The sequence below is a fragment of the Halichoerus grypus genome, chromosome 9, assembly GCF_964656455.1.
Source record: "Halichoerus grypus chromosome 9, mHalGry1.hap1.1, whole genome shotgun sequence".
Classification (NCBI taxonomy): domain Eukaryota; kingdom Metazoa; phylum Chordata; class Mammalia; order Carnivora; family Phocidae; genus Halichoerus; species Halichoerus grypus.
Window position 1 is genome coordinate 8961466 of NC_135720.1, and position 27263 is coordinate 8988728.

At 37.9% G+C, this 27263-nt stretch overlaps 1 protein-coding gene across 1 annotated transcript; it reads left to right on the forward strand.

Moving 5' to 3' along the window:
• The first annotated feature begins 39 nt into the window (after nt 1-39).
• On the forward strand, nt 40-19000 carry RSPH3 (radial spoke head 3). Its single transcript, XM_036110149.2, has 8 exons — nt 40-250; nt 3980-4067; nt 11098-11239; nt 12761-12906; nt 13843-14046; nt 15602-15764; nt 17664-17750; nt 18510-19000. Exons 1-8 carry the CDS (start codon nt 171-173, stop codon nt 18839-18841), a joined length of 1242 nt encoding a protein of 413 aa, XP_035966042.2. The 5' UTR covers nt 40-170; the 3' UTR covers nt 18842-19000.
• Nucleotides 19001-27263: the final 8263 nt, after the last annotated feature.

A 27263-nucleotide genomic window follows, 5' to 3' on the forward strand; every position in this document is an offset into this window, starting at 1 on the left:
TCTTGCCGCCTCTCCTTGCGTCGCGGAATCCCTGCCCTTGGCACTACGCACACGTCTCCGGCTCCCACTACCACTTAGCGCCCACCTGCCTGAAAGCCAGTCTCCACCCGAAGCGAAGCGACCGGGCCCCAGGCGTGGCTTCCAGGCTCACAGACCGCACCCCCCCAGCCATGGGCACCTACACCTACACCAGCCGGCCCCGGGCCCTGCCCTGCCAGCGCCGCCGTTACCGGGACAGCATAATGCAGCCGTGAGTGAGCAACCAGCCCCTGTGTGATCTCCACCTGCCCCAGTCCCGGGGCCGCGGGCCGCGGGCCCCTTCGCCCTGGCAAACCTGCCTGTGCTGCTTTCTCCCCTCCACACCCTGCCGAAATAAAATTTCTTCCCTAAAGAAGTCTCCCGTGGCGTGGAGGAATGAAGCAAGAAGGGGCACGGCGGCCCGGCCTCCCTTAGTGAACTTTTAGTGATAATGAGCTGCGGGCGTGATCGATTAGCATGTACAGGAAACCCACTGGTTTCACAACTTTCGAGTCAGCTAACTACTGTTGGCCAACGATATGCACCTCACCAGGGGCATTCATGTACATTTTCTCCTCAGTCCACGGTACTGTGAAGTTGGTTTAATAGCTCCATTATGCAAATGGAGAAACAGGTACTAAGGTGTCAGACGCGACAGCATGTCCGGAATAACAGCCAAGTAAAGCTCTTCCCACACCAGTCTTTGGTCAGGAATCAGCTTATCTTTCCATGCTGGACCCCAAATTGTATTTTTACATTACTGAGTATTTATTTGCAAATATTCAAATATCCACTTCATTATTATCCATAATAATGTTTACGGGCCTTTCTGAAGCTTGTAGTTCTTTCTATAAGCCTCAAATTTTGGAACCAGCCAAACTTCCCAAGCATGCGGGCTCCACGGAAGCTGGAACCTTTGTGTCTTTTGTCCACCTGGGATTGTTCCTGACCTATAGGAAGCACTTACACAAATTGTTGAATTAACTGATTGAACACATCAGCCAAGTAACTCTTGATGCGTATTTCAAACACTAAGTCTAAATTCATAATTACCTTATTATGGCAAATAAAGACCTTCTTAAATAAGAAATGCCTGTCACTTTAAAGAAACCAAAATGGAAAATTTAAATTTTTTTTTAAAGATTTCATGTATTTGTTTGAGAGAGAGGGAGAGAGAGACAGAGATAGCGACAGAGATAAAGAGAGAGCGCCAGCAGGGAGGAAAGGCAGAAGCAGGCTCCCCACTGAGTAGGGAGCCCAGACGCAGGGCTCCATCCCAGGACCCTGGGACCATGACCTGAGCCGAAGGCAGATGCTTAACTGACTGAGCTACCCAGGCACCCCGGAAAATTTAAATTTATAGAGGGATTATTTATATTATAAAAGGATTCCATTTAAAAACACTTTCTGGTGGCTTTAAGTAGTTGCTCACAAATCATTACTATTAAATTACACCAACAAATGAAATAAGAATCAATGGTGGTTCATTAGGAATGATTTTTTCTTATAGCTAGTTGATAAGCAAGTTGCAGGACCTTGCTTATATTGAAGCAATCTGTTGATTAAAGCCATTGGAAGAAGTATATGTGTATGTGTGTGTATTTGATTTTTCAGTTTAAAATTATACTCAGTGGTGATTTTCAATTTATAAAAGTAATATATGCTTGTTCTTATATTACTCTTTTACACCTCCGTACTTGAGCATATGTACATTTATATAGGAGGTTTATTTCCAAAATTGAATCATACTAAACATATTAATCTGCAATTAGCTTCCCCCCCTTTTTTATAACCTCTAATTCTTTTTTTTCCTAATTTCTTTACATATACCTATACATACATACTTAATTTATATAAATAGATTCCTGTGGTTCATGCTTGGGTACATTCTTAGTGCCCAACCCCCTTCCCTTGTAAACTTGCTCTTTCCCTCCTGCCCCCAAGGTAAACCTTGTTAATGCCCTTACATGAATGTTTCTGGACTTTTCTCCACACTCACATGTTTTTGTATGAATATATAAATATATACATACAAGTACACACGGGTTTGTCTACCTCATAGCAATGCTAACATTATACACAGTTCTCAACATCTTCCTTTTCTCACTTAATTCTTTGCAAAAATCCCTCCAATTATTTTTAATAGCATGATATCCCCTGGGGTATGGATGTACTACGCATTCTTAAAATTTTCCGATTTTGATAGGTATTCAGTTTGCTTCAAGTTTTTACCACAAAGAGGAAGGTTTCAATAAACAACTTTATTTGCTGGCCTTTTTATTTCTATGAAACAGATTCCTGGGATGGGATTGTTAGGTCATGTATATTTTTAACATGAACAGATGGAACAATATGCCTTTTCTTTAGTAATGTTTAAACATATCTTTTTTCCCTACATCCTCACCAGCAATAGGCATTATGGATTTTTCCTTCTTTTTGGCTTTTGATAGTATGAAATCAAAACCAAAACCAAAATTTTTCCTCATTATTATGTTCATTAGCACTAGGGGGTTTTAATCAAGTAAGCGTCCTTTAGATTTTTTCTATTTTAAAAGATCACTGGGTACAATGTATAGGACAGATTCAGAGAAAAATGTTGTTCCAGACAGTTAAGAAACTCTTGCAGCAGTCCAGGTAAAAGATAGTGGTGGCAATGAGCGATGGAGAGATATGAAAACGATTTGGGGAGTAGAATCAGTAAGACTTGCTGGATACAAGCAGTGAGGAAGAGAGAAGAATCATGGATGACTCCCAGACTTCTAGATTAAGCCAATTGGGTGGTTAGTGGTACCATTTAATGAAATAGGGAACACTAAAGAAGTAACAAGTTGGAGTGGGAGAGTGATAATTAGTTCAATTTTGAGGTTGCTTTTGAGACATCTCAGTGAGATGTCACTGGGCATATCAATTGGATATACATTCCTGGAGCACAGAGGAGAGTTCTGAGCTAAAGGTAAAATAAAATTGGGAGTTTTAGGTATATGGATTATGAGTAAAGCCTTGAGAATGGATGAGTTCAGGGAAGGGCAAGAGAAGACCTAGCCCAGAGGAAATCCTCCAGTCCTGGAGGAGCCAGCAAACACAGGCTGAGAAAGAGGAGTCAAAGAAGTCCTAGAAAAACAATCCTAAGACTATGGTGGTATCACAGTGGCTAGAAAAGAGAGTGCTTCAGTAAAGCAGTAGCCAGCTGAGCTAAACACTGCCCCGAGATCACGTAAGATGAGCAGTGTTACAGGCCTGGTTTTTAAGTAACACGAAGTCAGGTTATCCAATAGTGGTTTTAATGTATGATAAAAAAAAGCAACTTACTACCCCTCTCAAAATCATTTCTGGTAGAGTACTATTATTGGTGTAGGTCAATATTTGGTTTCATAGCCATACATATATCATTTAAAGAACTTTGAATGAAAACATCAACTGTATGGTTTTCACTACTGATATTCTGATCCTCAAAATTAAAATTTTATTAAAATTTAAAACATATCTTTGAGTTTAAAGAAACAATGAGAAATTGGACTTATTTTATTTCTTAAGCCTGATTCTGTGAATCCTTTCAATCCTTGAATCCAACTACTGTCAGTACTTTAAGGCAGGCCCCTTTCCAACTGTCCATTTTCACATTTGTCAAGTAGTCTAACAGATTTACAGCCCTAAATCCAGCTCTGCCACTTACTAGCTAGGTAACCTAGGGCACATTCCTTTCTGAATCTCCTTCCTCTTCTGTCAGATGGAAATCATAGTTTCCAACTTGAAGCTTATTGTGAGCAATAAATAAAATATGTGAAGGGCCTGGCATATAATAAGCATTCCATAAATGGTAGTCATTTCCCAGACTAAAATTGTGCCAGAACAAAAATCTATTTTCATAACATTTGTATCTTAGTTTAAATCCAATTAAAAATGAGTTAACTGCATAGACCAACACTATTACAATAGTTATTTAGAATTTGCTATTTTACAGAGCTGAAGAACCTATGCATTATGGAAACATAATGTATGACAGAAGGGTGATCCGAGGCAATACTTACGCTCTACAGACAGGACCGCTGGTAAGCATAATTTGAATATTCTAACACAGAGCTTTTCAAACTACTTGTGCTGAAGGACCAGTTTGTTTGTTTTAATTTCTAATTTGCTTCAGACTAAAACAGTTATAAAATACTGATAGATTACTAGAAAAATTAAATAAAAAAAAAAAGACATGCTAAATACAAGGCTGATGGTGGGTGCCAGGGACTAAGAGAGTGGGGGAATAGGGAATTAGTGTTTAATGGGTACAGAGGTTCAGTTTTACAAAAAGAAGAGTCTGAAGATGGATGGTGGTAATGGTTGTACAACAATGTGAATGTACTTAATGCCACTGGATTCTACACTTAAAAATGTCTAAGATGGTAAGTTTTATGTGTACTTTACCACAATTAAAAACAATGTTAAAAATACAAAAGCCCCAATATTTTATTAGATTAACAGAACTTTGTAAAAGTGCTCTAAAAGCTTATAAACTTTTACTCTCAATTTCTATAATTAAATTTTTACAGACCAGCTTAAACAGTTCACACACAACACTTTGAGTAGCACTGGTATAACATATTTAGGTTTGTTTAAATTATTTCATACTATAATACTATCTTCATTATTTAATCAAAAATTATTTTCTTTAATTCACTCAACAAATATTTATTGAGTTTTAGGTCCTGTGCTGAGTACCTAGGATACAGAGATGATTAGGATGTGGCATGATATTAAAAGTGATGATTTCTTGGCACTGAAATGAAATATAGTTAAGTTAATCTGTAAACACTGTATGATATATACATGGTGATATATGGAATATCAGACATTCTGAAGCACATACATCAAAGCCATCGAGAAAACTCACTAAAAATATTGTATGTTTCAGCCATACCCTGGATCTACTGCATTAGAACCTTCAAGGGTTGGATGCAGGAATGTGCATCATTAATAAACTTCTCTAGGCAGTCTGGTACAGCCAGTTCAGGGACCAACATTTGAAAACAACAGCTCAAACATGCGATATAGATACGTGATTCAACATCTTGTGGCAGTAGCAATAAACACTGGCACACCTAGAACTCAACTAAAAAGGAGAATCACCTTTTTTTTTAGTTTTTTTTAATTAATATTGTGATGATTTGATATACCTTTTTTTTTAGTTCTTTAGTCAATTATTCAACAACTTACCTAAAAACTCTATACTGAGACTTCCAGTTCCAGACAAGCAGGAATTTGCCAATAGCACAAGCAAACACAGGAAGACTCTGGAAGTGGAAAAAAGGAAGTGGACTGGCTAGGGACCTCAGGATTTGAGTAACACAGTGATGAGTTCCCTAAGTCTTCTTATATCCCATTCAGAGCACTGGAGAAGCTTGCAACCCAGAACAACCAACAGGCACAAGCCTGCTCCCTTTATCCAAAAGACTGCAAAAGGGTAACTTAGCAGAACAGAAACCTTTTTACTACCCCTCCTCCAGCCAAACTCCAATGGAAAAACTGTCCCACCCCTCCCAGTGGAGTCAGCAAGACGGAGCTGGGGAACTGGACTTCCATCCCCACATGGCAGCAACAATGCAGTACTAATCGGTGCTCTGATTCACTCACTGAGGTGGTATCAAGAAGGGCAGAGCAGGAAACTGACCTTCCACTCTAACCCAGGGGCAATGAGATGGTAAGAGATGGTACAAGTTGGTACCCTACTTTTCCTGGGGTGATGGCAACAGAGCTAGGAGGGAGCTGAATTTTCAATCCTATCTGGCAGCAACAAAGAGAAACAGGTGAGATAAGGCAGTGTTAGAGCTCCACTCCTCTATACTCCAACACTGGTGTCAGTGGATCACAGCAAGGATCTGAAATACTACCCCCACTAGGCACCAATAAGGTGATAAAAGTTGGTCCTCTGCTTTCACATGGGGCCTAGCAGGATGCTGAACTTCCATCTCCACCCATGCCTGCATGCTAAAACAAAAAGGGATGACTTCCTGCTAAAAAAGATTAAGATCCAGAATCTCACATCCTAATACCCAAAGTTTCCAGGATACAAAAAAAAAAAAAATCACTCATCATACCACAAACCAGAGCAGTCACAGCTTAAATGGGAAAAATCCATCAAGAGATGACAACAGCAAGATGACTCAGATGTAGGAATTACCTGACAAGGATTTTAAAGCAGTAATCATAAAAAAACGCTTCAATCAAAAGTGAATAATTATGAACATTCTTAAAACAAATGAAAAAACAAAATATTAGCGAAGAAATAGAAGATATACAAATGAGCCAAATGGGGGCACCTGGGTGGCTCAGTCGGCTAAGCATCTGCCTTCAGCTCAGGTCATGATCCCAGAGTCATGGGATCAAGTCCCACATCAGGCTCTCTGCTCAGCGGGGAGTCTGCTTCTCCCTCTCCCTCTGCCCCTCCCCCTGCTCCTTCTCTCTCTTGCTCACTCTCTCTCAAATAAATAAATAAAAATCTTAAAAAAAAAAAAAAACCAAATGGAAAATATCTAAAAAGTCACAGGGCAGACTCATCAGAAATGACATAGGGAACAATCAATGAATTCAAAGCCAAATCAATGGAAATTACCCAGTTGGAACAACAGATAGAAAACAGACCACAAAAAAAAAAAAAAAAAGCAAAGCCTCACAGCTGAAGAACAATAACAAAATGTCTAACATCATGTTATCTGAGTCTCAGAGAGGAAAAAAGCCAAGGGACTGAAAAAATATTTGAAGAATAGTGTTTGAAAATTCCACAAATTTGGCAAAAGACAAAAACCTACAGATCTGAAAAGTCAGTTGAACCCCAAGCAGGAAAAACCTAAAGAAATTCACACCAAGACACATCAAAATCAAATTTCAAAACTAAAATCAAAATCTTGATAGCAGCTATAGACACATGACACATTACCAGAAGGGGAACAATTATTTGAATAACTGTGGGTTCCTCATTTGAAACAATGGAGGCCAGAAAAAGTGGCATAGTATTTTTCAAGTCCTGAAAGAAAAGGACTATCAAGCCCTAATTCTAATCCAGTGAAAATATTCTTCAGGAATAAAGAGGAAATCAAGTCATTCTCAGATGAAGGAAACCTAGAGGATTTGTCACCAGCAGACTTACCCTTAAAGAATAGGAAGATAGAACAATGGAACAGGTGAAAATAGGGGTAAATACAATAAACTGTCTTCTGGGTTTTAAAAATTGTGTTTGATTGTGAAGCAAAATTATAACATCATCTGATGTAGTGCTTAGTATATGTAGGTAAAATATTTAAGATGATTAGATTTTTATTATATTTTAAAAGTAAGGAAAATAAGGGTATCTAAGTGGGAGTAAAGTTTCTGCCTTCCACTTGAAGTGGTAAAATGTTGATATTAAATGTTGACTGTGATCAGGTACATAGTATATTGTAAAACCTGGAACAACTATTTTTTTAAAAACTATGGAAAGAGATATAGTCAAAAGGATTACAGATAAATAAAAAAAGAATTCTAAAAAATGTTTCAGCTAATTCACAGGAAGGAAAGAAAAAGAAAACAGAAAAATTAAAAACAGAACAAATAGAAAGCAAAAAGTAAAATGGCAGACAGCCCTAATATGGCAATAGCTTCTTTAAATATAAATGGTCTAAATAAGCCAATTAAGAGACAGAGAGGCAGAGTAGATTAAAAAAAAAAAAAAAATGACCCAACTGTATTCTGTCTACAAGAAACTCATTTCATTCATAGTGATGTAGGTAGGTCAAAAGTAAAAGGAAAGGAAAAGATATACAAATTAAACATTAATTTTTAAGAAGTAGTTGTGGCTATCTAAATAACAGCTAAAGTAGACCTAAGAAAAACAATATTACCAGGGACAAAGAAGGACATTACATAATGGTAAAAAGGTCCCAATATACCAAGAAGATCTAGCAATCTTAAGTGTATATGCACCAAACAACAAAGCTTCAAAATACATGAAGCTAAAATTGAAAGGAGAAATAGACAAATCCACAATTTTAGTTCAGGACTTCAACATCCTTCTCTCAGAAAATCAGCAAGAATGTAGAAGAACTACACAACACCACCAACCAATAGGTTGTAATTTACATTTATACAACACTTCACCTGACAACAACAGAATACATATGCTTTTGTTTAAAGATTATTTATTTATTTTAGAGAGGGAGCATGAGTGGGGGCAGGGGGGTGCAGAGGGAGAGACAACCTCAAGCAGACTCCACACTGAGCGCAGAGTCCAATGGTGGGCTTGATCTCATGATCCTGAGATCATGACCTGAGCCGAAACCAAGGGTCAGATGGTTAACTGACTGCACCACGCAGGTGCCCCAGAATACATATGGTTTTGAGGCACCTGTAGAATATTGAACAAGATAGAACATATCCTAGGTTACAAAGCAAATCTCAATATATTTAAGATATTTGAAATCATACCATGATGGAATAATGTCTCTTTCAAAATTTCAAACTAGAAATCAATAATAGATGATAACAGGAAAATCTTCAAACACTTGAAAATTAAGCAGCATGCTTCCAAATAATCCATAGAGGAAGTATTAAAGGGAATTTTGAAAGACTACTCAGGACTAAATGAAGATACAACAAATCAAAATTTGTGTTTCATGCCAGAATAGTGCGGAGATGGAAAAAAGCTAAAAAGGAAAGACTTCAAATCAATAATCTAAGCTCCTACCTCAATAAATGGGGAAAAGATGAGAAAAATAAACCCAAAGCAAGCAGAAGGAAGAAAATAATAATGATAAAAGCAGAAATCACTTACATTGAAAACAAAGCAGTAGGGGCCCCTGGGTGGCTCAGTTGGCTAAGCATGGGACTCATGATTTCAGCTCAGGTCATGATCTCAGGGTGGTGAGATGGAGCCCCAAGTCAGGCTCTGTGCTGGGTGTGGAGCCTTACTTAAGATTCTCTCTCTCTCTCTACCCTCCTACCCCACTTGCACACTCTCTCTCTCTCTCTCTCAAAAAAAAAAAAAAGTAGGGGCATCTGGGTGGTTCAGTCAGTTAAGCATGGGACTCTTAGTTTTGGCTCAGGTCATGATCTCATGGGTCCTGAGACTGAGCCCCACTTCAGGCTCTGCACTTAGTGGGGGGTCTGCTCGAAGATTCTCTCCTCTGCCCCTCTCCCCCCCATGCATGTGCACTTGCATGCACATGCTCTCTCTCAAATAAATAAATCTTTTTTTAAAAGTATGCAAAAACAATAGAGAAAATCAATGGACCCAAAAGCTGGTTCTCTGAATAAGCTCAATAAAATTGATAAACCTCTAGCAAGACTATCAAAGAAAAAAAGAGAAAGAAGAGACAAATAGCAAATACCAGAATGACTTTCAGAGGGTATAACCATAGATCCTGCAACCATGAAAAGATTAAACACCATTTCTTATCTTTGAAAAGATCAATAAAATTGATAAACCACTAGCAAAACTAACAAAGAAAGAAAAAGAGGAATGCCTGGGTGGCTTAGTCGGTTAAGCGTCTATCTTTGGCTCAGGCTATGATCCTGGGGTCCTAGGATCAAGCCCCACGTCTGGCTCCCTGCTCAGCTTGGAGTCTGCTTCTCCCTCTGCCCCCACCCCGCGTGCCCCCCCCACCACTTGTTCACACACTCTCTCTCAAATAAATAAAATCTTAAAAAAAAAAAAGGAAGTAAAAGAGAAGAAACAAATAAGCAAATATCAGGGATATAACTAGAGATTCTGCATCTATTAAAAGAGTAAAAGGATCATAATAGAATATTACAAACAAATCTATACATATAAATTCAACAAACTAAATGAAATGAGCTAATTCTTCAAACTATAAACTACCAAAATTCACCTAACATGAAATAGATATTCTGAAGTGTCTAATAACGATTAAAGAAATTGAATTTCTAATTTAAAAGCTTTCAAAAAAGAAATATCCAGGTCCAGATAGTTTCACTGGAAAATTCTACCAAACATTTAAAAAAATTCTCATTGATTTTATACAACTTTACACAATCTCTTCCAGAAAATAAAAGAGGAAGGAACACTTCAGGTAATCAAAGACACTAAAAACAAAACTATAGACCAATAGCTATCATGAATGTCAATACAAAAATCCTCAACAAAATATTAGCAAATAGAATCCAGTGGGGATTCCACACTCAGCAAGGAGTCTGCTTGAGATTCTCTCTCTCCCTCTCCTGCTCCCCCTCCCCACCCCACTCATGTGCTCGCTCTCTCTCTCTCAAAAAAATAAATAAATCTATGATATCATCACAACTTCAGAAAAACTATGCATTTAAATGACAATGGCCATTGTATTAGGGAAATGGGATTATGGGATATTTTTAATAAATTTTAATGTTACCACATTGTTATTTCAATTAAAATGTTTTTACAATTCTAATTTTAAATATTAAAATTTTTTTCTTGCAAAGTACTTTCATTATTTCCCCTCTCTTTTCATATTTACCTTGAGATAAGACAGGTTAGCTACAGGAAATGACCATAGAATGAGATACAGATATGAAATCAAGGACCTCCAAATATTGCAGAACTACTGTAAATAATTATATATTTTAACCCTTAATCAGCTATTGTTTTGTGCACTGGGACAGGCTTTGTTTGGACTGAGAATATTTTCTTTGTGAGCTAATATATTTTTTCAGGAATTTTGTCTAAAAGAAATTCAGATTTTTTTTTAAATCCTAGTGCTTTTCAGTTCCTTAACTACACATTAAAATGTATTGTAACCGAGTAATTCTATAGTATACTTGGTTACTAGGAATTCAAGGAATTCATGGTAAAAATGCTTGAATGAGGAAAAACAATTTATTAGATAGGATTCTGCAGCTGTTTATTCTAGTCATCAGTCATACTTTGAAGTTACTTATGTGCTTCATCAGATAACTTTATAATTACCTGACAAAGTTCAAACAGAACTTTAATCATGAAATCACTGATAATCAGGGAGAATTATATGAAAGATGCTCTTATGCTATCCAGGAATCACTTCTGGAATGGCAGTTCTGTATGCTTTGAGAAATATCTTCTAAATTTTAGAAGCCTTTTCTGTCACTCAGCCTGGGCAGCCTGATCCTATAGAGGTTCAGAGACAGCAGCAGGCTAAGAGGAGGGCTCTTGCCAGAAAACGAGCCCAAGAACAGCTCAGACCACGAACCCCCGAACCCGTGGAAGGCAGAAAGCATGTGGATGTGCAAACAGGTACGTGACCATGCCACGGGCATTGTGGCTCCTGGGTTTGCTCAGTTTTCTAAGTCAGTTCATTTTTTATTTGGCTTTTATATTACTTATGTATCTGTTATGCTATTCAGTACTGCCCCAGTTACATGGTCAGAGGAGTGCATTCATTAAACAAATTCATAGACTATATTTTATTATTATATTGGGTACAGCTGGAGGTATGAGATGGGGTTAAAAAAGAATTTTATGACCAAATTAATTCTCAGCCCTTTTCACATACTTTTTTCTCAAACTGGGATTATTTCTCACTTTTTCTTTTATACCCCAACATGAATCACTGCTGGACCTACAGGAGAAGAGAGCAATGTAGTTCTATTTTGGCATTTTATTTCTCTTGAGAGGCCTGAACTCATCCAGATCTGAGTCCTCCATCTCTCTCCCCACAGTCTCTCTCTTCTCTCCTTTTATTCTCCTTTCACTGCACACATTCCCCAAGGCCGCACAGGCTTGCTCGGCCAGTGCCAGGCTTTCCTACTTGTCTGGCTGTTCTCAGCTAGGGGAGGCTTACCTGGACCTCTAGGGCCGAGCTGTGTTGTTGTCAGAATCTTGATAATCAGGCAACACTTGGTGTTTTCCTTAGATTGACGTAACTGTTCAGGATTCACCTTGCATCTTGCCAAGATGGTGAGTGGCTTTATCAGTTATTGCTGGGTAGTTAGTACAAAAGGAAGTGAACCATTCCACGCATTTCCTTCCTACCGTGAGGCCAAGTCTAGAATGCATATATGTCTGTAATTAGCCAATGTAGCTGTAATTCTACGTGAGCTAAATTTTAGTGTTCTTTATACCATCAGAATTTTAAGTTTTCCTATATCTCAGAGACTATTCCAGTGTTCTACCTGTGTATCTCCTTTATTATTAAAGACTCCTTGTGACGAATAATTATGATCCCTTTTACAGATAAAGAAACTAAGGCTCTAAGAAGATATAACTTGACTAGGTCCTATGTTCAACATCTGACTCCAGTTCTCATGTTCTTTGCATGATACCACACTGCCCTTGCCTCACATATATTATTCCTAAAGTGAAATTTGTTTTCATGTATCTGTTTATAATCTATAGCCTAAAGGGAACATCAAGTAACATAGTGACATGGTGCCTAATTTTTTAAATATTCAGGAATTTTGAAATCTTTATACATTTACTATCTTAGGACTCAGTTATATAGATTGATTATTAACTTTCCATTCCCGATCATCCTTTGCATCTTACATACACCTAGGCTTCATGTTCTTCTTTACTTCCATTTTCAAGTGCAAAACTCAGTGCTTTCTCAACATTCCATAAATGTCCTAGGCTGACTGACTCTGTGGTCTTCCAAATACATAAAACTGCTTAGTACAGTATGTGAATTTAATCCCACACCTGAGCGCTTCTTTTCTGATCCATTTAATTCTGTTTTGTAGAAGCTAAAGTTTCAATACACATATATGCTTGAAATAGACAAGAATTTCAAACTCAATGTATATGGTATTCTCTTAGAAATATACCTTGAAGAAATTGCTGACCGCATAATAGAAGTTGATATGGAATGCCAAACAGATGCATTTTTGGACAGACCACCAACACCACTCTTTATTCCTGCCAAAACTGGCAAAGATGTGGCCACCCAAATACTAGAAGGAGAGGTATAGTACATTATTTGGACTTCCTTCTATCTTCTTTACAAATAGGTGAAGTTAGGTTTAGTTAAAAGCTTACAAACCACTTCATAATCAGAAAGATTCCACTTACTGGATTTCTTTCCAAATGTACCTATAATAGTTTTATCCTGAAATAGAGTGTTCTAATTTCCCCTCTTCGCTGATCAGAAATAAAAATCATTAGAAATATTTATAGAATATCTGCACCTTGATTCTTGTGTGTTTGCATGCTTAATATATGGATACAAGGTAAATTTGTACCAAATAAAGAAAAATAGTATCTCGGGTATAAGAGGTTCCACTATTAGTTGCTTTTAAATTATATAGTTTTCATGAAGATAATCTATGTTAGAGAAAAAATCCTAAAATAATTACATTTTCATGTCAATGTAGAATGCATAAATAGGCCAGTCTATGAAATTGAAGAGTAGACAATGCTTACGTGCATAATGACTTACGTGAGATTTAAGACTTACTTGAAGGAACTTGAAATTGGGAAATAAATTAAGTCTTCACAAACTATATAGAAGGGTATATTTGCCTCTAAATCCTAGAGAGGAATCACCAAAATGCCCATTATTCTTGTTTCTTAGTTCCTCAGTTCTTCAAACTGTTGGCGAAAACTAGTGAAAATCTAATAGGGCAAAAATTAAGAAATATAAGGATATTTCCTTTGGGTTTCAGAGTTTGATCTTAAAATTGTTGAGTAACAGGGTTCATTTTGATGACTACATACGTCTTTTTATAATTCTTGACTGATATTCTGTGTGCCCTGCAGGGCCGTTGTGAGTTTTGGAAACCATAAGTAAAGAAGATCCTCAATAAATAGAACCCTGTCATGACTGCTTTTCTGGATATTTTTTCTTTGAGCATTTGGTTCATGTTTAAAATTTTAAATTTGCTTTGTCTTGTGTGTTTAAGCTCTTTGATTTTGATCTTGAAGTAAAACCAATGTTAGAAGTTCTAGTGGGAAAGACCATTGAGCAGTCGCTTCTGGAAGTAATGGAAGAAGAAGAGTTGGCTAACCTGCGGGCCAGTCAGCATGCATATGAAGAGTTACGCAATGTCGAACTAGCTGAAGTTCAGCGACTTGAAGAGCAAGAGAGACGGCACAGAGAAGAAAAAGTATAGCATTCTAGTTTTTTTTCTTAGACAGTCTTTGGCTATTTAACAGATTATGTTCTGAATCACATGTGGTATGTTATAGAGCTAAAGATCTTTGCAAATACGTTAGAAAAGAGTTTGTTGCTCAGTTATCTCCTCTTCTGTAGATCACAGGTCTTTCATGCACAGAATCACATTCTTTAAACACCAGCTTACGTAAATGTACCTAAACAGAGTTTCCAAAAGTTTCTAAATGTAATAAATTACACATATCCCAACTGAAAGGCACTCTTAAATAACAAGATTCCTAGCGAAGGAAATATATTGGTTTGCCATACACCAGTGCCAAAAAGTGAAATGGAAAAGTGGAGTATATTGGGGATAGGTGGCGTGAAGGAGCAGAGGATCTGGATGGAATTCTGGATCTTTTTCTCAGTGGCCAGGCCCTTCCCTATACCCCAGGGATTCTCCAGAACTTCTTTATAGAATATTTTACATTATAGCTTTTTAGAACTTTTAGTAAGAAAACTTTTAGAATCTAGTTTTTAAAATATGCCAATAACATTCAGTTAGGAAACTCTAGGCTCAGTAATCTTTAAGAGTCTGTCTGATTCTGGCAAAAATTGTTGCCCTATGTCGGACACTGAATGGATAAATTATATATGAGTGCCTGAATACCTAAAAGAGTTCAAATAATTTCCCAAAGAGTCTAGTTTACTGAACAGAATAGCTTAGTTGTTGGGATATTCTACTCAATACCTAATCAAATGGACTTTCAATTTTTCTCCAAAATGAATAATTAATTGTGTAAAGGGCATAGGGCTTATGGTAGAGATTATGCAAATGCAATACTATTTTTTTACGAATGTGAAATGAATAGAGGCAAAATTAGCTTTGTTGAAATAATCAGGGAAATCTTTATCAAAGGAAACTTACTTGTTTATTTACTATTAGGAAATATACTATGAAAATAATGAGTACAAACATCTAGATTTATATCTGCTTAAACTCTGAAAATAGACTTCATAAGTAACCATATTAATGCTCCCACTTCCACATGGGAGTAGAGGAGACGGTTCATTAGCTTTATAGATATCCTGTGGTCTACAAGAAGCAACAACAACAAAAGAGAGGTTTATAATTTTCAGAGCTCAATGAATTCAAAGAAGCTTACAAATGAGACAACTCACTGACAGTTAACTGAAGATGTCTGAGCAACTATAATTTTCATATTGATAATAATTTCTGATAATACTAATTACAAATACATATAACTATTATTATTCTTTGATATTATCCATATAGTCAAACAAGTACATCTTCAAATGATTTTACTTAAAAATGGATCAGGAGATGAATCTTACCTTAAGCTCCATCTCTTTTTTTAAAACAATACCCACCCAGTAGCTGTTGAAATTCACTAAAATCTTGATGAAAACTGTGAACCATGAATAGATTCCTTGCTGTCCATTTTTTGATACATATACGTGTCCAGATTCTTCCACTCACTAGGTTCGGCATTTGGGGAGGACATCGCAGCTAAGTAACCGTGCACTGCGGTGTTTTCTGTGCGCAGGAGCGGCGTAAGCAACAGCAGTGGGAGGTGGTCTACAAGCACAACGAGACCTCGCAGAAAGTGGCCGCTCGGGCGTTCGCGCAGCGCTACCTGGCGGACCTCCTCCCGTCCGTGTTTGGCAGTCTCAGGGACGGTGGCTACTTCTATGATCCCATTGAAAGAGGTTCGTTCGTGGAGGTGTTGCTAGATCCCTGCTACAAGAAGCATCCTCCTAATGCTTCCAAGGAATCCCATGCCCATGTTTATGTTGAACTGGAATCTCTCTTTAAAACACATTTTTAAAGTCAATTATAGTTGTTTTAAGTAAGTACTATTATTAATGAGAGGTATACTATAAAGATCGTGAGTTTAGGATGTCAGTTTGTCTTTACTAAGAAGCAACATTGGATAGTAAGAAGAAACACGGACTTGATGTCAAAAACTTGAGTTTGGGTCCCAGTTTCATCATCAATCAGCTATATGACCTTCAATTCCTCACGGCTGAAATAAGGGTTATTTGGGAGCTAAATGTCATAATATGTATGGAACATAATATGTATAAAATGTGTGCATAAGTAGTTTTTCTGCTTTTTCTCAGCTGACTTCCTGTTCCACTCAAAAACCCTTTGGGGGCAACAATGAAAGTCGTGTATTCATTTAATTAGGTGTTTCCACCATCCCAGGCACTGTATTAGGTGTGGGAGATAAAAACGAGGAGACCTGGTCTCTACCTTTAGAGAACTCACACCTGTCAGCTCTCGGTGAGCACCAGCCAAGACCCACCCCTCAGCTAGCCCCGCCAAATGAAGGGTAGGAGTTGCCATTCCTCACCCTCCTTCCTCAGCTCCAAAAGCACTTAAATCCACATTGCTTTTGTATGCATATCCTTTTTCAAATGGCTAATAGTATTGTGGGGCAGAGTTTAGTAATGTTAATTTTCACTGAATACATATTCAATTCAGGACACATACATAGAGAGAGGTCAGGTTACACACAACTACTAGTTTACATTTATATTGTACTTTACCATTTCTGTAGTATTTTCCATACACGATAGCATTTGACCCTCCCAGTAACCCTGGGGGGGGGGGTGGTAGATAGGGCAGATTAATTCCCATTTTTCAGAAGTAGAAACTGAAGCTCAGAGAAGTGAAATGCCTTCTCCCAAACAGCCAGGGGGAGCCGTTAGGCCTCGGACTCTGACCCCAGATCCAGTGCTCCTTCCACGCTGCCCTGCCACCCCCTGGGGTCTAGCTAGACCTCTGCTGTTAGTCAAAGAGGCTAGCAACCTTTTTTCTCTCATGAATTGCTGAAAAAGTCAGTTACGGATCATTTAGAAGCTTGAAAATGAGATTTATGCCTCAGATTAAAAATATTATTTCTGGTAGTGAGTATAATGTCCTATTGCACTCTCTTGTCACCTCATTGAAAAGTAACAGATGCCAGCCCCCCTAAAAAGCTATTTTGAAACATTAAAGTACATATTGTAATGGACCGTATTTTTTAAAGGCTCACACAGTAGAGTAGATTTCCATTTCAGTTTGAACAAATTTATCACTAATGGAAGCACCTAGTTTCTGACCCATTTCTAGATGGCCTTCTTCTCAGACACTCTCTGGCCCTTGTCCCCTGATTCTTGGTCAGCTTCTCCTAGGCCCCAGGCTTCAGATGGGGGCATTCTTTCTATCAGCATGGTTCAATCCCAGATTTGTATCACGTTTGGATTAGAGTTCTGCTCGCAGACCCACATCTTCCTCCCCACTCCCCTACCCTACCTCCTTCACCCACGTCAGATTGCACCTGTGCAGTTAGCTCCAAAGGCCTGGACGCCAAGGAAGACCTCATAGTTTTGAAAATACTATTTTAACTACAATAGAAAGGAAATGGACCAGAACATGCATAGAGAATGTGGCAAAAGTCATGCTGTATTAAGTCTATTTGACATTTTGTATTAAGAAAACAGTGTTGATGAATCTTCAACAATTAGGGAGAAAGCACAGATTCTTCCTATCTATAATGATTCATAAAAATCATTATAATGATTGAATTTCACTATAACAAAATTAACTTTTTTTTATTACAGATATTGAGATAGGATTCCTTCCATGGCTAATGAATGAAGTTGACAAAACCATGGAATACAGTATGGTGGGAAGGACAGTGCTTGACAGTAAGCTCTTTTATTTTATTTAAAAGTCATTTCTGGAAGCCCCTGGATGGCTCAGTCAGTTAAGCATCCGACTCTTAATATCAGCTCAGGTCATGATCTCAGGGTCATGAGATCGAGCCCGCATCAGGCTCTGTGCTAGGCATGGAGCCTGCTTAAGATTCTCTCTCCCTCTCGCTCCACCCCCTACCCTCGCACTCACGAGTGTGCTTGCACTCTCTCTCTCCCTCAAAAAAAAAAAAAAATCATTCCTGGGGCACCTGGCCAGCTCAGTTGGTAGAGCATACGACTCTTGATCTTGGGGTTGTAAGTTCGAGCCCCACATTGGATATAGAGACTACTTAAAAAAATAAAATCTTTTTTTTAAATAAAATGTTTTGAAAAAAAAGTCATTTCTGAAATTTTTCAGCAGAAAGAATAAATAGAAGAAAGATGTTAAATTTTATAGTTTTAGTTTTTAAAGTTTCATTATCTCAATTAACAAAGGCACAAATTTTTACCCTCAATAATATTTTTGGTTCTTGTGTAATTTGATCAGAATTAATATCTTCTGTCATTACTTTATAAATGATACTCTGTTAAAACAGGCATTGACTATAATTCATATTCAATGCATTAAGTGGCACAGAAGTTAAATGTGCTGACTTTGTATGAAAGTAACACAGGGAAGGGCTGAGGCCTGCTTTATGCTCATCTGTAAGTCAGCATTATAACTACTCAAATATGAACAATCACAGTGATTTTGCACATATAATGTTTCAGTGTTGATCCGTGAGGTGGTCGAGAAGAGACTGTCTATGTACGAGCATAAGGAGGACCAGCCCCCATATGTGAAGCCTGAGGATGGGCTCGGTGGCCCTGGAGCGATGGGAGAACCACTGATGGGTGATGAATTCCATGAGCAAAGTACATCACAGCCACAGAGGCCCCTTTCGGACAGAGACTCCCTGCAAAGAACACCAGGCGATGGAAGGTATACGGAGAACATGTCATCCCGAGAAAGGAAGCTTATGGAAGAAGGAGAGGATGAACAAACAATAAGGAAAACCTCAGGGAGAGAACTATTGCAACCGAGGGGAGTCTTCGAGCCATGACACCACTCAGCGGCCAGTCAGCATTGCGAGCAACCAGGTAACGATGCGCAGGTCCCCTCAGGTTATGGAAATTATGTTGTATTTACTCAACATGTCTTTTTGTCTCATGGACTGGGCAAATCAAATATGTTGAAATAATAAAACTAATTCAAAATGAAATTTAATTCATTTATTTAATGGTAGAATATCTAGAAGCTATGTTGTAACTCTAATGAGAATCATGTCTAATTACCAGCTTTCCATTACCACGATTATAACTAACAAATATATTTTCCCTTAATTTTTCTAATTTTGTGGGGTTTTTTCTTTTTTAGTATCCTATTTAATGTAAGATATTGGTGCTGTCAGCCATTGAGACTGTCTGCTCTATAGGAAAACTTTTTCACCTACTCCATGAAAGAACACCTAAATGTCATGTCACCGAAAGCTTTAGTGCTCCCTCCTTGCAAGGACCAACACATACACCCTTAGTTGTGTAATACTAAATAGATCATTACCCCTTCCATCTTCAATATTCACGTAAGGCTCAAGAGAGTCTATGAATTGGGGCACCTGGGTGGCTCAGTCATTAGGCGTCTGCCTTCGGCTCAGGTCATGATCCCAGGGTCCTGGGATCAAGCCCCACATCAGGCTCCCTGCTCAGTGGGAAGCCTGCTTCTCCCTCTCCCCCTCCCCCTGTTTGTGTTCCCTCTCTCGCTGTGTCTCTCTCTGTCAAATAAATAAAATCTTTAAAAAAAAAGAGAGATTCTATGAATTGGTAATATGCTCTTGTCTGTTTTTTCACATTCCTGCTATTAAAACATTTCAAACAATACCAATAAGGCAAAAGTCCCTACTTGCCCTTAGGCAATTCCATTCCCCTCCTCAATGATAATCACTGTTATCATTGCTATAATTAGGTATGTACCTTCTAGGCCTTTTTCAAGATATTCATATACATATATATTTGAACATCAGAAAATATGTGGGTTCATTTTTCTTTATATAAATATAAATATTTAGTTTGCATTTTTCACCTAACGGTATAATCTTAGACCTTAAACATTAGTCCATATAAATCTCTTTTTAAAATATGGTAAGCTATTCTATATTATGACCGTGTTATAGGGAATTCACATGTGACTTTTTTTTTTTTAAGATTTTATTTATTTATTTGACAGAGAGAGAGAGCAGGAACACAAACAGGGGGAGTGGGAGAAGGAGAAGCAGGCTTCCTGCTGAGCAGGGAGCCTGATGCGGGGCTCGATCCCAGGACCCTGGGATCATGACCTGAGCCGAAGGCAGACGCTTAACGACTGAGCCACCCAGGCGCCCCCACATGTGACTTTTTAACCTGAACTTATCTGAAAAGTTTACCTGTGCTATTGAAAATCACAGATCTTTTATCTCTAAAGTCATATTAATCTTAAGCAATCATTGAAGTCCTCTGAAGCTGTAGGTAGATATAGCCTATTTTTCTCAGAATACTTATAGATTTGTAAGCTGTAGTGATTTGAAATAACTTGCAGTTATTAACACATTTATCTTAATTTCTTTTTAAGTTAGGTACCAAAAATGTATCCACATTTTAAAAATGGAGAAAGAACTTCTTCCTCCATTTTTGAAAAGAAACACACCGTGTGTCTATATAGCATTATATGGTTCTCAAACCATTTTCCCGTATATTATACCACTTCCTCATTTTAACCTCGTAACAACCCTTCTGAGATATGCATGACAATATTTTTATTTTCATTTTCAACCAATCTTGTTGGTTAGGTCAGCCAGCAAACGTTAACTGCGTGCGTGAGGTGTGCTGGGCGCCGTGCGGGAGGCCAGCAGCGTGCACGCCAGCCTAGTGGTGGAGCTGAACGAGGTAGGGTATGAATGAGGAACAGCGGCTCAGGGATTCTAAGTGATTTGCCTTAAGTCACAAGCCTAGTAGGTAATGGGATGAAAGCTGGGACCCAAATCTTCTTCCTTCTAATCCACTGTACTTTCTTGTAAATAGCCTTGAGCCCTTGTGAAGTACCAAGAATAACTTTCAATAAATTATTGCATTAGTAGCATTTTAAAAATTAGAATCACACCTGTTACCATTGCTAGGTTATTCCATGTTGTTAAGTCTTTATGAGCATCCTAAAATATACAAGATTTTAATTTTGGCAAGAAGAGCAAGACATTTTTTTTTTAATTGGGGTCACGGTGAATCATTATTGTTACTGATTTTAAAATACCTACAATTTTAAAATGCTTTCAAACTGGATTAGAGGTTGATTATCTTCTACAATTCTAATCCTCTTCTACAATAGCCTAATCCACTAAACACTTAACAGATGTTCTGCTCAACATCCAGACCTGTGCTCTGTAATTCCGTGAATTAATTCAATTTATTAAATATATGAAAATCTGTAGACCCCACACTGAAATTGGTTAAGCTTAACTGCCATCCTATTCAATGCTAGAGAGAAACAGGAATGATTAAGAGGTTAGGTCTGGGGACACCTGGGTGGCACAGTCAGTTAAACATCTGAGTCTTGGTTTCGGCTGAGGTCACGATCTCAGGGTCTTAAGATGGAGCCCCAGGTCCGGCTCCCCACTCAGTGGGGGAGTCTGCTTCAGATTCTCTCTCTCCTTCTGCCCCTCCCACTCGTGCTCTTTCTCTCTCTTTCTCTCTCTCAAAAATAAGTTAATAAATCTTAAAAAAAAAAAGTAGAGGTTAGGTCACTGTCTCTGTGAGAAAACTTAGAGAAACAGGTTATATATTATCTGGAGAAAAAATATTGAATGGAAACTTTAAATTGGCTTTGCCTACATTTGCTAATACTGTTTTTATGAGTTCTGTTCCTTTCCATTGTTTGTAACACTAAGCTAATAGAAGCTAAATAGTAATAAAATGCATGTTATGTAATGAATTTATAGAGACTGCCAGCCCTGATAGTGATAAATTCCCGTATCACTAAAATAGGTCAGGGAAATCAAAGTAATTTTCTCCAGTGTAGGCATCATCGCGTGCAAACCATTCTGACTTCTGTTTTGCTGAGGGATATTGGCACAGCCTTGAAAGTCACTCAGAGCAGCTCAGGGTGGTGCCTGGAAGCTCAGACACCAGAGCCAAGCCGCCCGGGCTTGCTTTCTCCACGCATAAGGTGGTTTGCTTTTGTAATTAGGAAAAAAAACTGGCTTGGGACACCTGGGTGGCTCAGTCGGTTAACCGTCTGCCTTCAGCTCAGGTCATGATCTCAGGGTCCTGGGATCGAGTCCCACATCAGGTTCCCTGCTCAGCAGGGAGTCTGCTTCTCCCTCTCCCACTCCCCCTGCTTGTGTTCCTTCTCTCTCTCTCTCTGATAGATAAATAAATAAATATTTTTTTAAAAAAAAGGAAAAAACTGGCTTATCAGTCATGTTTTATTTTTGAAATGTGGGAGGGTGGAAGACCTGCAGAAGGAAAAAGTATTTGGAGGTTATAATTCCTTTGAAAGTTTTAATGGGGAAGGGGCAAGTGGCATTTTCATATCATATCAAAATGTTATGGTACCATAACCATCAAAATGTTAATGAGACCTTCTTCTATCCTAGAAGACTTTCATTTTCTTATCATGTCGTTAAACGTTATCAACCACAACAGCTACATTTTTTTTATCTATAATCTTAATATTCTTATGCTTCACTTACTATGAAAAACTTGGCACATTATGCTTTTCTATTTTGTTTATAGGTGAATTACAGAAAATTTTTATATATATTCTATAGCTCAGTAGCCGTAGCCATGTATCTCAACTTATTTAGCATAAAGGCATTCTGGAGAGGCCCAAACAGGGGTTTAATTTCCCCACAGACCAATTAGCACCTGTTGTTTCTTAGCAGTAGTTCCTAGATTTAACCAGAACCAACCTTCTCCTGGCTTGTCAAGAATGTTAAAAATCAGGTGTCACTACAGTGAAAAATACTGTTAATGGTATTGGATTGGTGCCTGTAATTCTCCCTTTGAATAGGAGGATATTTACCTTTGTGGTTTAGTGATACGAACTTTAATTAATTTGTAACCAAAATTTAGTACATTGATAGTTCATGAAAATAGTATAAATGAAATATATGAGTTAGAAGAGACAGTAATGACACTGTAAGTTTGCCTATAAATAAAACCTACGAAGGTACTAAAGAGCTTGAAACTCCAGGATAAAAATATCTTGAAGATAACATTTAAACAATTTTAAATATTGTTTGAGAAGATAGTTCAAAGCATGAATACATTTTTATCACTATATACATTTATAATTTTTGTAAATATTAAGCATTTTTATTTGTGCTACTTATGTATGGTCTTCTAACATTTTAGATTTTATTAATACCCATATTTACCACTAGGTGTCAGTAAAACTCTAAGGTAAAGTTAACTTGCCTCCAGCTTCGCACATGGTAACCACAAAGAGAGACCTTGGGAGACAAAGAGTTCAAAAATACATTGTATTCCTTGGAGACTCTAGATTCACACTGAATATTTTCTCTTGCCCTAAGCTCATCTGCCAGCTCTGCAGGGATGCCAGTGGACTCCAGCCTGTATCTCAGACCCCGAAAATGGTAGTTTTAGAATGGACCTTAGCTGTCATATACCCCAGTCTTCTATCCAATACACTATGTTTAACAGACGATCATTTAGTCCTGGTTTAATCACTAAGGAGGAGGCTTTCACTTGATGAGCAGCTCTAGAATAGTGATTCTATCTCATTTAATTTTGTCTGCCCAGGCCCAGGCTGTGGTAAATAAATGCTTACTCAATTACATTGTTGGATCGTTCTCATTTTTAGAAATTTATCTTCTACTGGGTCAGAATCTGTCCCATTATAGCCTGTGCTTTTTTGTCATAATCATGCCATTTGGCCTGAGTGTGATGCAGGGAAACAGAATAATTTTATTGCCATCTCAGCCCTATCCTACACTCCAATAAGCTTTTCCTTTTTTCCAAGTTTTTCTTTCTCGGAGTGAAATATCACCACTCTTCCCAATTATTCCTCATATGGCAGTTTCAGAGCTTCCTCACCCTCCATCCTGGTTACTGTTACCTCGAAACTCCTCTATTTGTTCAACATCATCTTAAACACCAGAATTAGCTATTCTACTAGAGATGTAATTTGACTCAGCAGGGAGTACTGTGGGACTGCTCTCTCCCATGATTTGGACATCACCAACTCACTTCCAAATTCAGATATCTAGAAACCTCATTTTTAAAACATAGGAGAGAAAAGGCCAAATGATTTGTAAGCAGTCACTATGTCACAAAGTCCACACACATTGCAGTGGACCATCCAAAGCTATTTTTAAATATTGCTAACTAATTCAGCTATTTGATTATTAACTCCACAACATATTGGAAGTAGCATATTAACAAGGAAAGAGGGACTGCTGTGGGAAGACCCATAGGCTAACATTTATAAGAAAAAGGCAGAGAAAAAAGCAATAACTCAAAAAGCACAGCAGTCTGGAGCCAAAGTTAAATGTTCCTCAGCATGCCCTGAATACATCATTACATTACAACACAGTACAGAGATTACTGTTTATGGAGTAAACACTTCTGAAATGGTGGAGTAAGGACCTCTGGAAATCTCCTCCATAAGGGCAAGGAGAACACAGGCAAAAATTGTCAAAAATCAACATTTAAGAACTCTGGAAATTAACCAAGAATTTACAACAACGAACAACATTTATTCAAGAAAAATGACTGAATCTCAGTAAAAACAGTAAGCCTTGTGGCATTTGCCCTATCCCCTTGCCCTATTCCCATCTCCTTCTTCCCAGTTCCATGATAACCACGAAAACCAACAGATTCAGAACCACAGTAACTGAGAAAACCAGTAGCCTATCAGCCATTAAAAAGAAGCAAAATGGGCTTAGAGCTCCCCCAAAAGCCATATACCCAGAAAATTGTCAATGTTTGACCTGTCTGGCAGCTCCCTAGAAAAGTCCATTAACAGGGCTTATCTTTATTTGACCTGACTCAGAGCTTGCTCAGTAAGGAAAGTCCTAACACCAGGGCATTTGTGTTAAAAAAAAAAAAATCAGCAATTATTTAACATCGCAGCTGCCTGAGGCGGAAGTATCTGTTGGAGCAAACAGCAAACTTGAAATGGAAACCTGAGGAATGGAATGACCATAGAAAGATTTGAAAAGCTTCAGTGTATTACTGAAAATACATATACATATGTAGGGTGCTTTGTAGGGCTGTGTGTATGCCCAGGAAAGACCTGAGAAGGCCCTAATTTCTCACCTCTGGCTGACCTTGAGGATCTGCACAAGCAGGTGTTAAAAGCTAAGTTAGGGTTGTAAACTGCCAAAATATTGAAGGCATGTCTCAACCTACATAGAAGTCCCTCAGCAAAGGGTGAAAGACTTACCGGTTCAGGGCATTTAAGGAAATCTCTGTCTAATCATTAGCTGACCAAGTAAGCTAACTGAGCAGAGACTTCAGAGGTAGCACACAGCAAAAAATCCAGATTTCACAGAATTCATTCAGGAAAGCCATTAAACAGATAAACAGCAACAACAACAAACAGCAACAAAAAAATCCAGGTTGGAGGGGTAGAACAAGAATCTGATATCGAGTTACCATATTTTCATTCTTTAAGTTGTCCAAATGTCAATCAAAAAAAAAAACCAAAAACCAACATACAAAAAAATAGGAAAGTATGGCCCATGCAAAGAAAAAAAGCACTTGATAGAAACTATTCTTGAGAAAGTCCAAATTTTAAACTTACTGGACAAAGACATTAATCAACTAGTATAAATGTGTTCAAAAAACTAAAGGAAACCCTGTCTAAAGAATTAAAGTTTGAGAATGATGTCTCACCAAAGAGTGAATATCAAGAAGTTAGAAATCATAAAAAAGAGCCAAATAGAAATTCTGGTATTGAAAAGCTCAATAACTGAAATGAAAAATTCACTACAGGGTCAATAACAGATTTGAGCTGGCAGAAGAGTCAATGAAATTGAAGCTAAGTCAATTGGAAGAATCCACTCTGAGGAACAGAAAGAAAAATGAAAAGAAATGAACAGAGCCTCAGAGACATGTGGGACACCATGAGTATACTAAAGACACATAATGGGAATCCCAGGAGAGGAAAGAGAAAAGTGCAGAAAGAACATTCAAAGAAACCATGGCTGAGAACATCCTCAACTTGATGAAAAATGTTAATATTTACATCCAAGAGACTCAATTCCATGTGGGATAAACTCAAGAGATCCACAATTACATCATAGTCAAACTATCAGGAGACAGAAGCAGAGAGAATCTTGAGATCAGTTAAGACAAAAATAACTTATATACAAGTACTCAGTAAGATTAACAGCTCATTTCTCATCAGACACCATGGAGGGCAGACAATGAGTATATTCAAGGTACTAAAAAAGAAAATGCTGCCATTCAAGAAGTCCAACAAAACTGTTCTTAAAAATGAAGGAGGAAATATGGGACACCTGGGTGGCTCAGTCAGTTAAGCATCTGCCTTTGGCTCAGGTCATGATCCCAGGGTCCTGGGATGGAGCCCCACATCAGGCTCCCTGCTCAGCAGGAAGCCTGCTTCTCCCTCTGCCTGCTCTGCCTGCTGCTCCCTGCTTGGGCTCTCTCTTTGACAAATAAATAAATAAAATCTTAAAAAAAAAAAAATGAAGGAGGAAATAGTCTGTATAGGCCTATACCTATTAAATAAATTGAATCAATAATGATTAACTTTCCAAAACAGAGCACTAGGCCCACATAGGTTCACTGGTGAATTCTACCAAACATGTAACAAAGAAATTATACCATTCTCTACAATTTCTTCCCATGACAGAGGGAGGGTAATACTTCCTAACTCATTCTATGAGACCAACATTACTCTAACACCAAAACCACCCAGACCTTATAAGAAAACTACAGACCAGTATCTCTTATAAACCTAGTTGCAAAAATCCACAACAAAATATTAGCAAACTGAGTCCAACAATGTATAAAAAAAATTATTTACCATGACTTAGATTTAACTCAGGTATACAAAGCTAGCTTAACACTTGAATATCAACTAATATAATCCATCACATCAACAGTCTAAAAAAGAAAAATCACATGATTGTATCAATAGATGCAGGAAAAGATTTTGACAAAATTCAATATGCCCATTCATGATTTAAAAAAAACAAACAAACAAACACGCAACTAGGAACAGAGGAGAAACCTTCAACTTGAGGAATAAAAAGCCACAAGCTAACATCGAAGTGAGAAACTAGAACCTTTCTCACTAAGATCAGGCACAAAGCAATGATGTCCCCTATACCATTCCTTTTCAACATCATACTGGGAGTCCTAACTAATGCAATAAGACAAGAAAAGGAAATGAAAGGTATACAGATTGGGGATGAAGAAATAAAACTGTCTTTGTTCACAGGTGACATGATTGTCTATGTAGAAAAT

What these genes read in the sequence shown, in the direction of transcription:
- RSPH3 (XM_036110149.2), top strand. Translation starts at nt 171, where the DNA reads ATGGGCACCTACACCTACACCAGCCGGCCCCGGGCCCTGCCCTGCCAG. An exon ending in GACGGCACAGAGAAGAAAAA is followed by an intron (nt 14,047 to 15,601) that starts GTATAGCATTCT and finishes TTCTGTGCGCAG; the next exon opens with GAGCGGCGTAAGCAACAGCA. An exon ending in GGGAAGGACAGTGCTTGACA is followed by an intron (nt 17,751 to 18,509) that starts GTAAGCTCTTTT and finishes ATAATGTTTCAG; the next exon opens with TGTTGATCCGTGAGGTGGTC.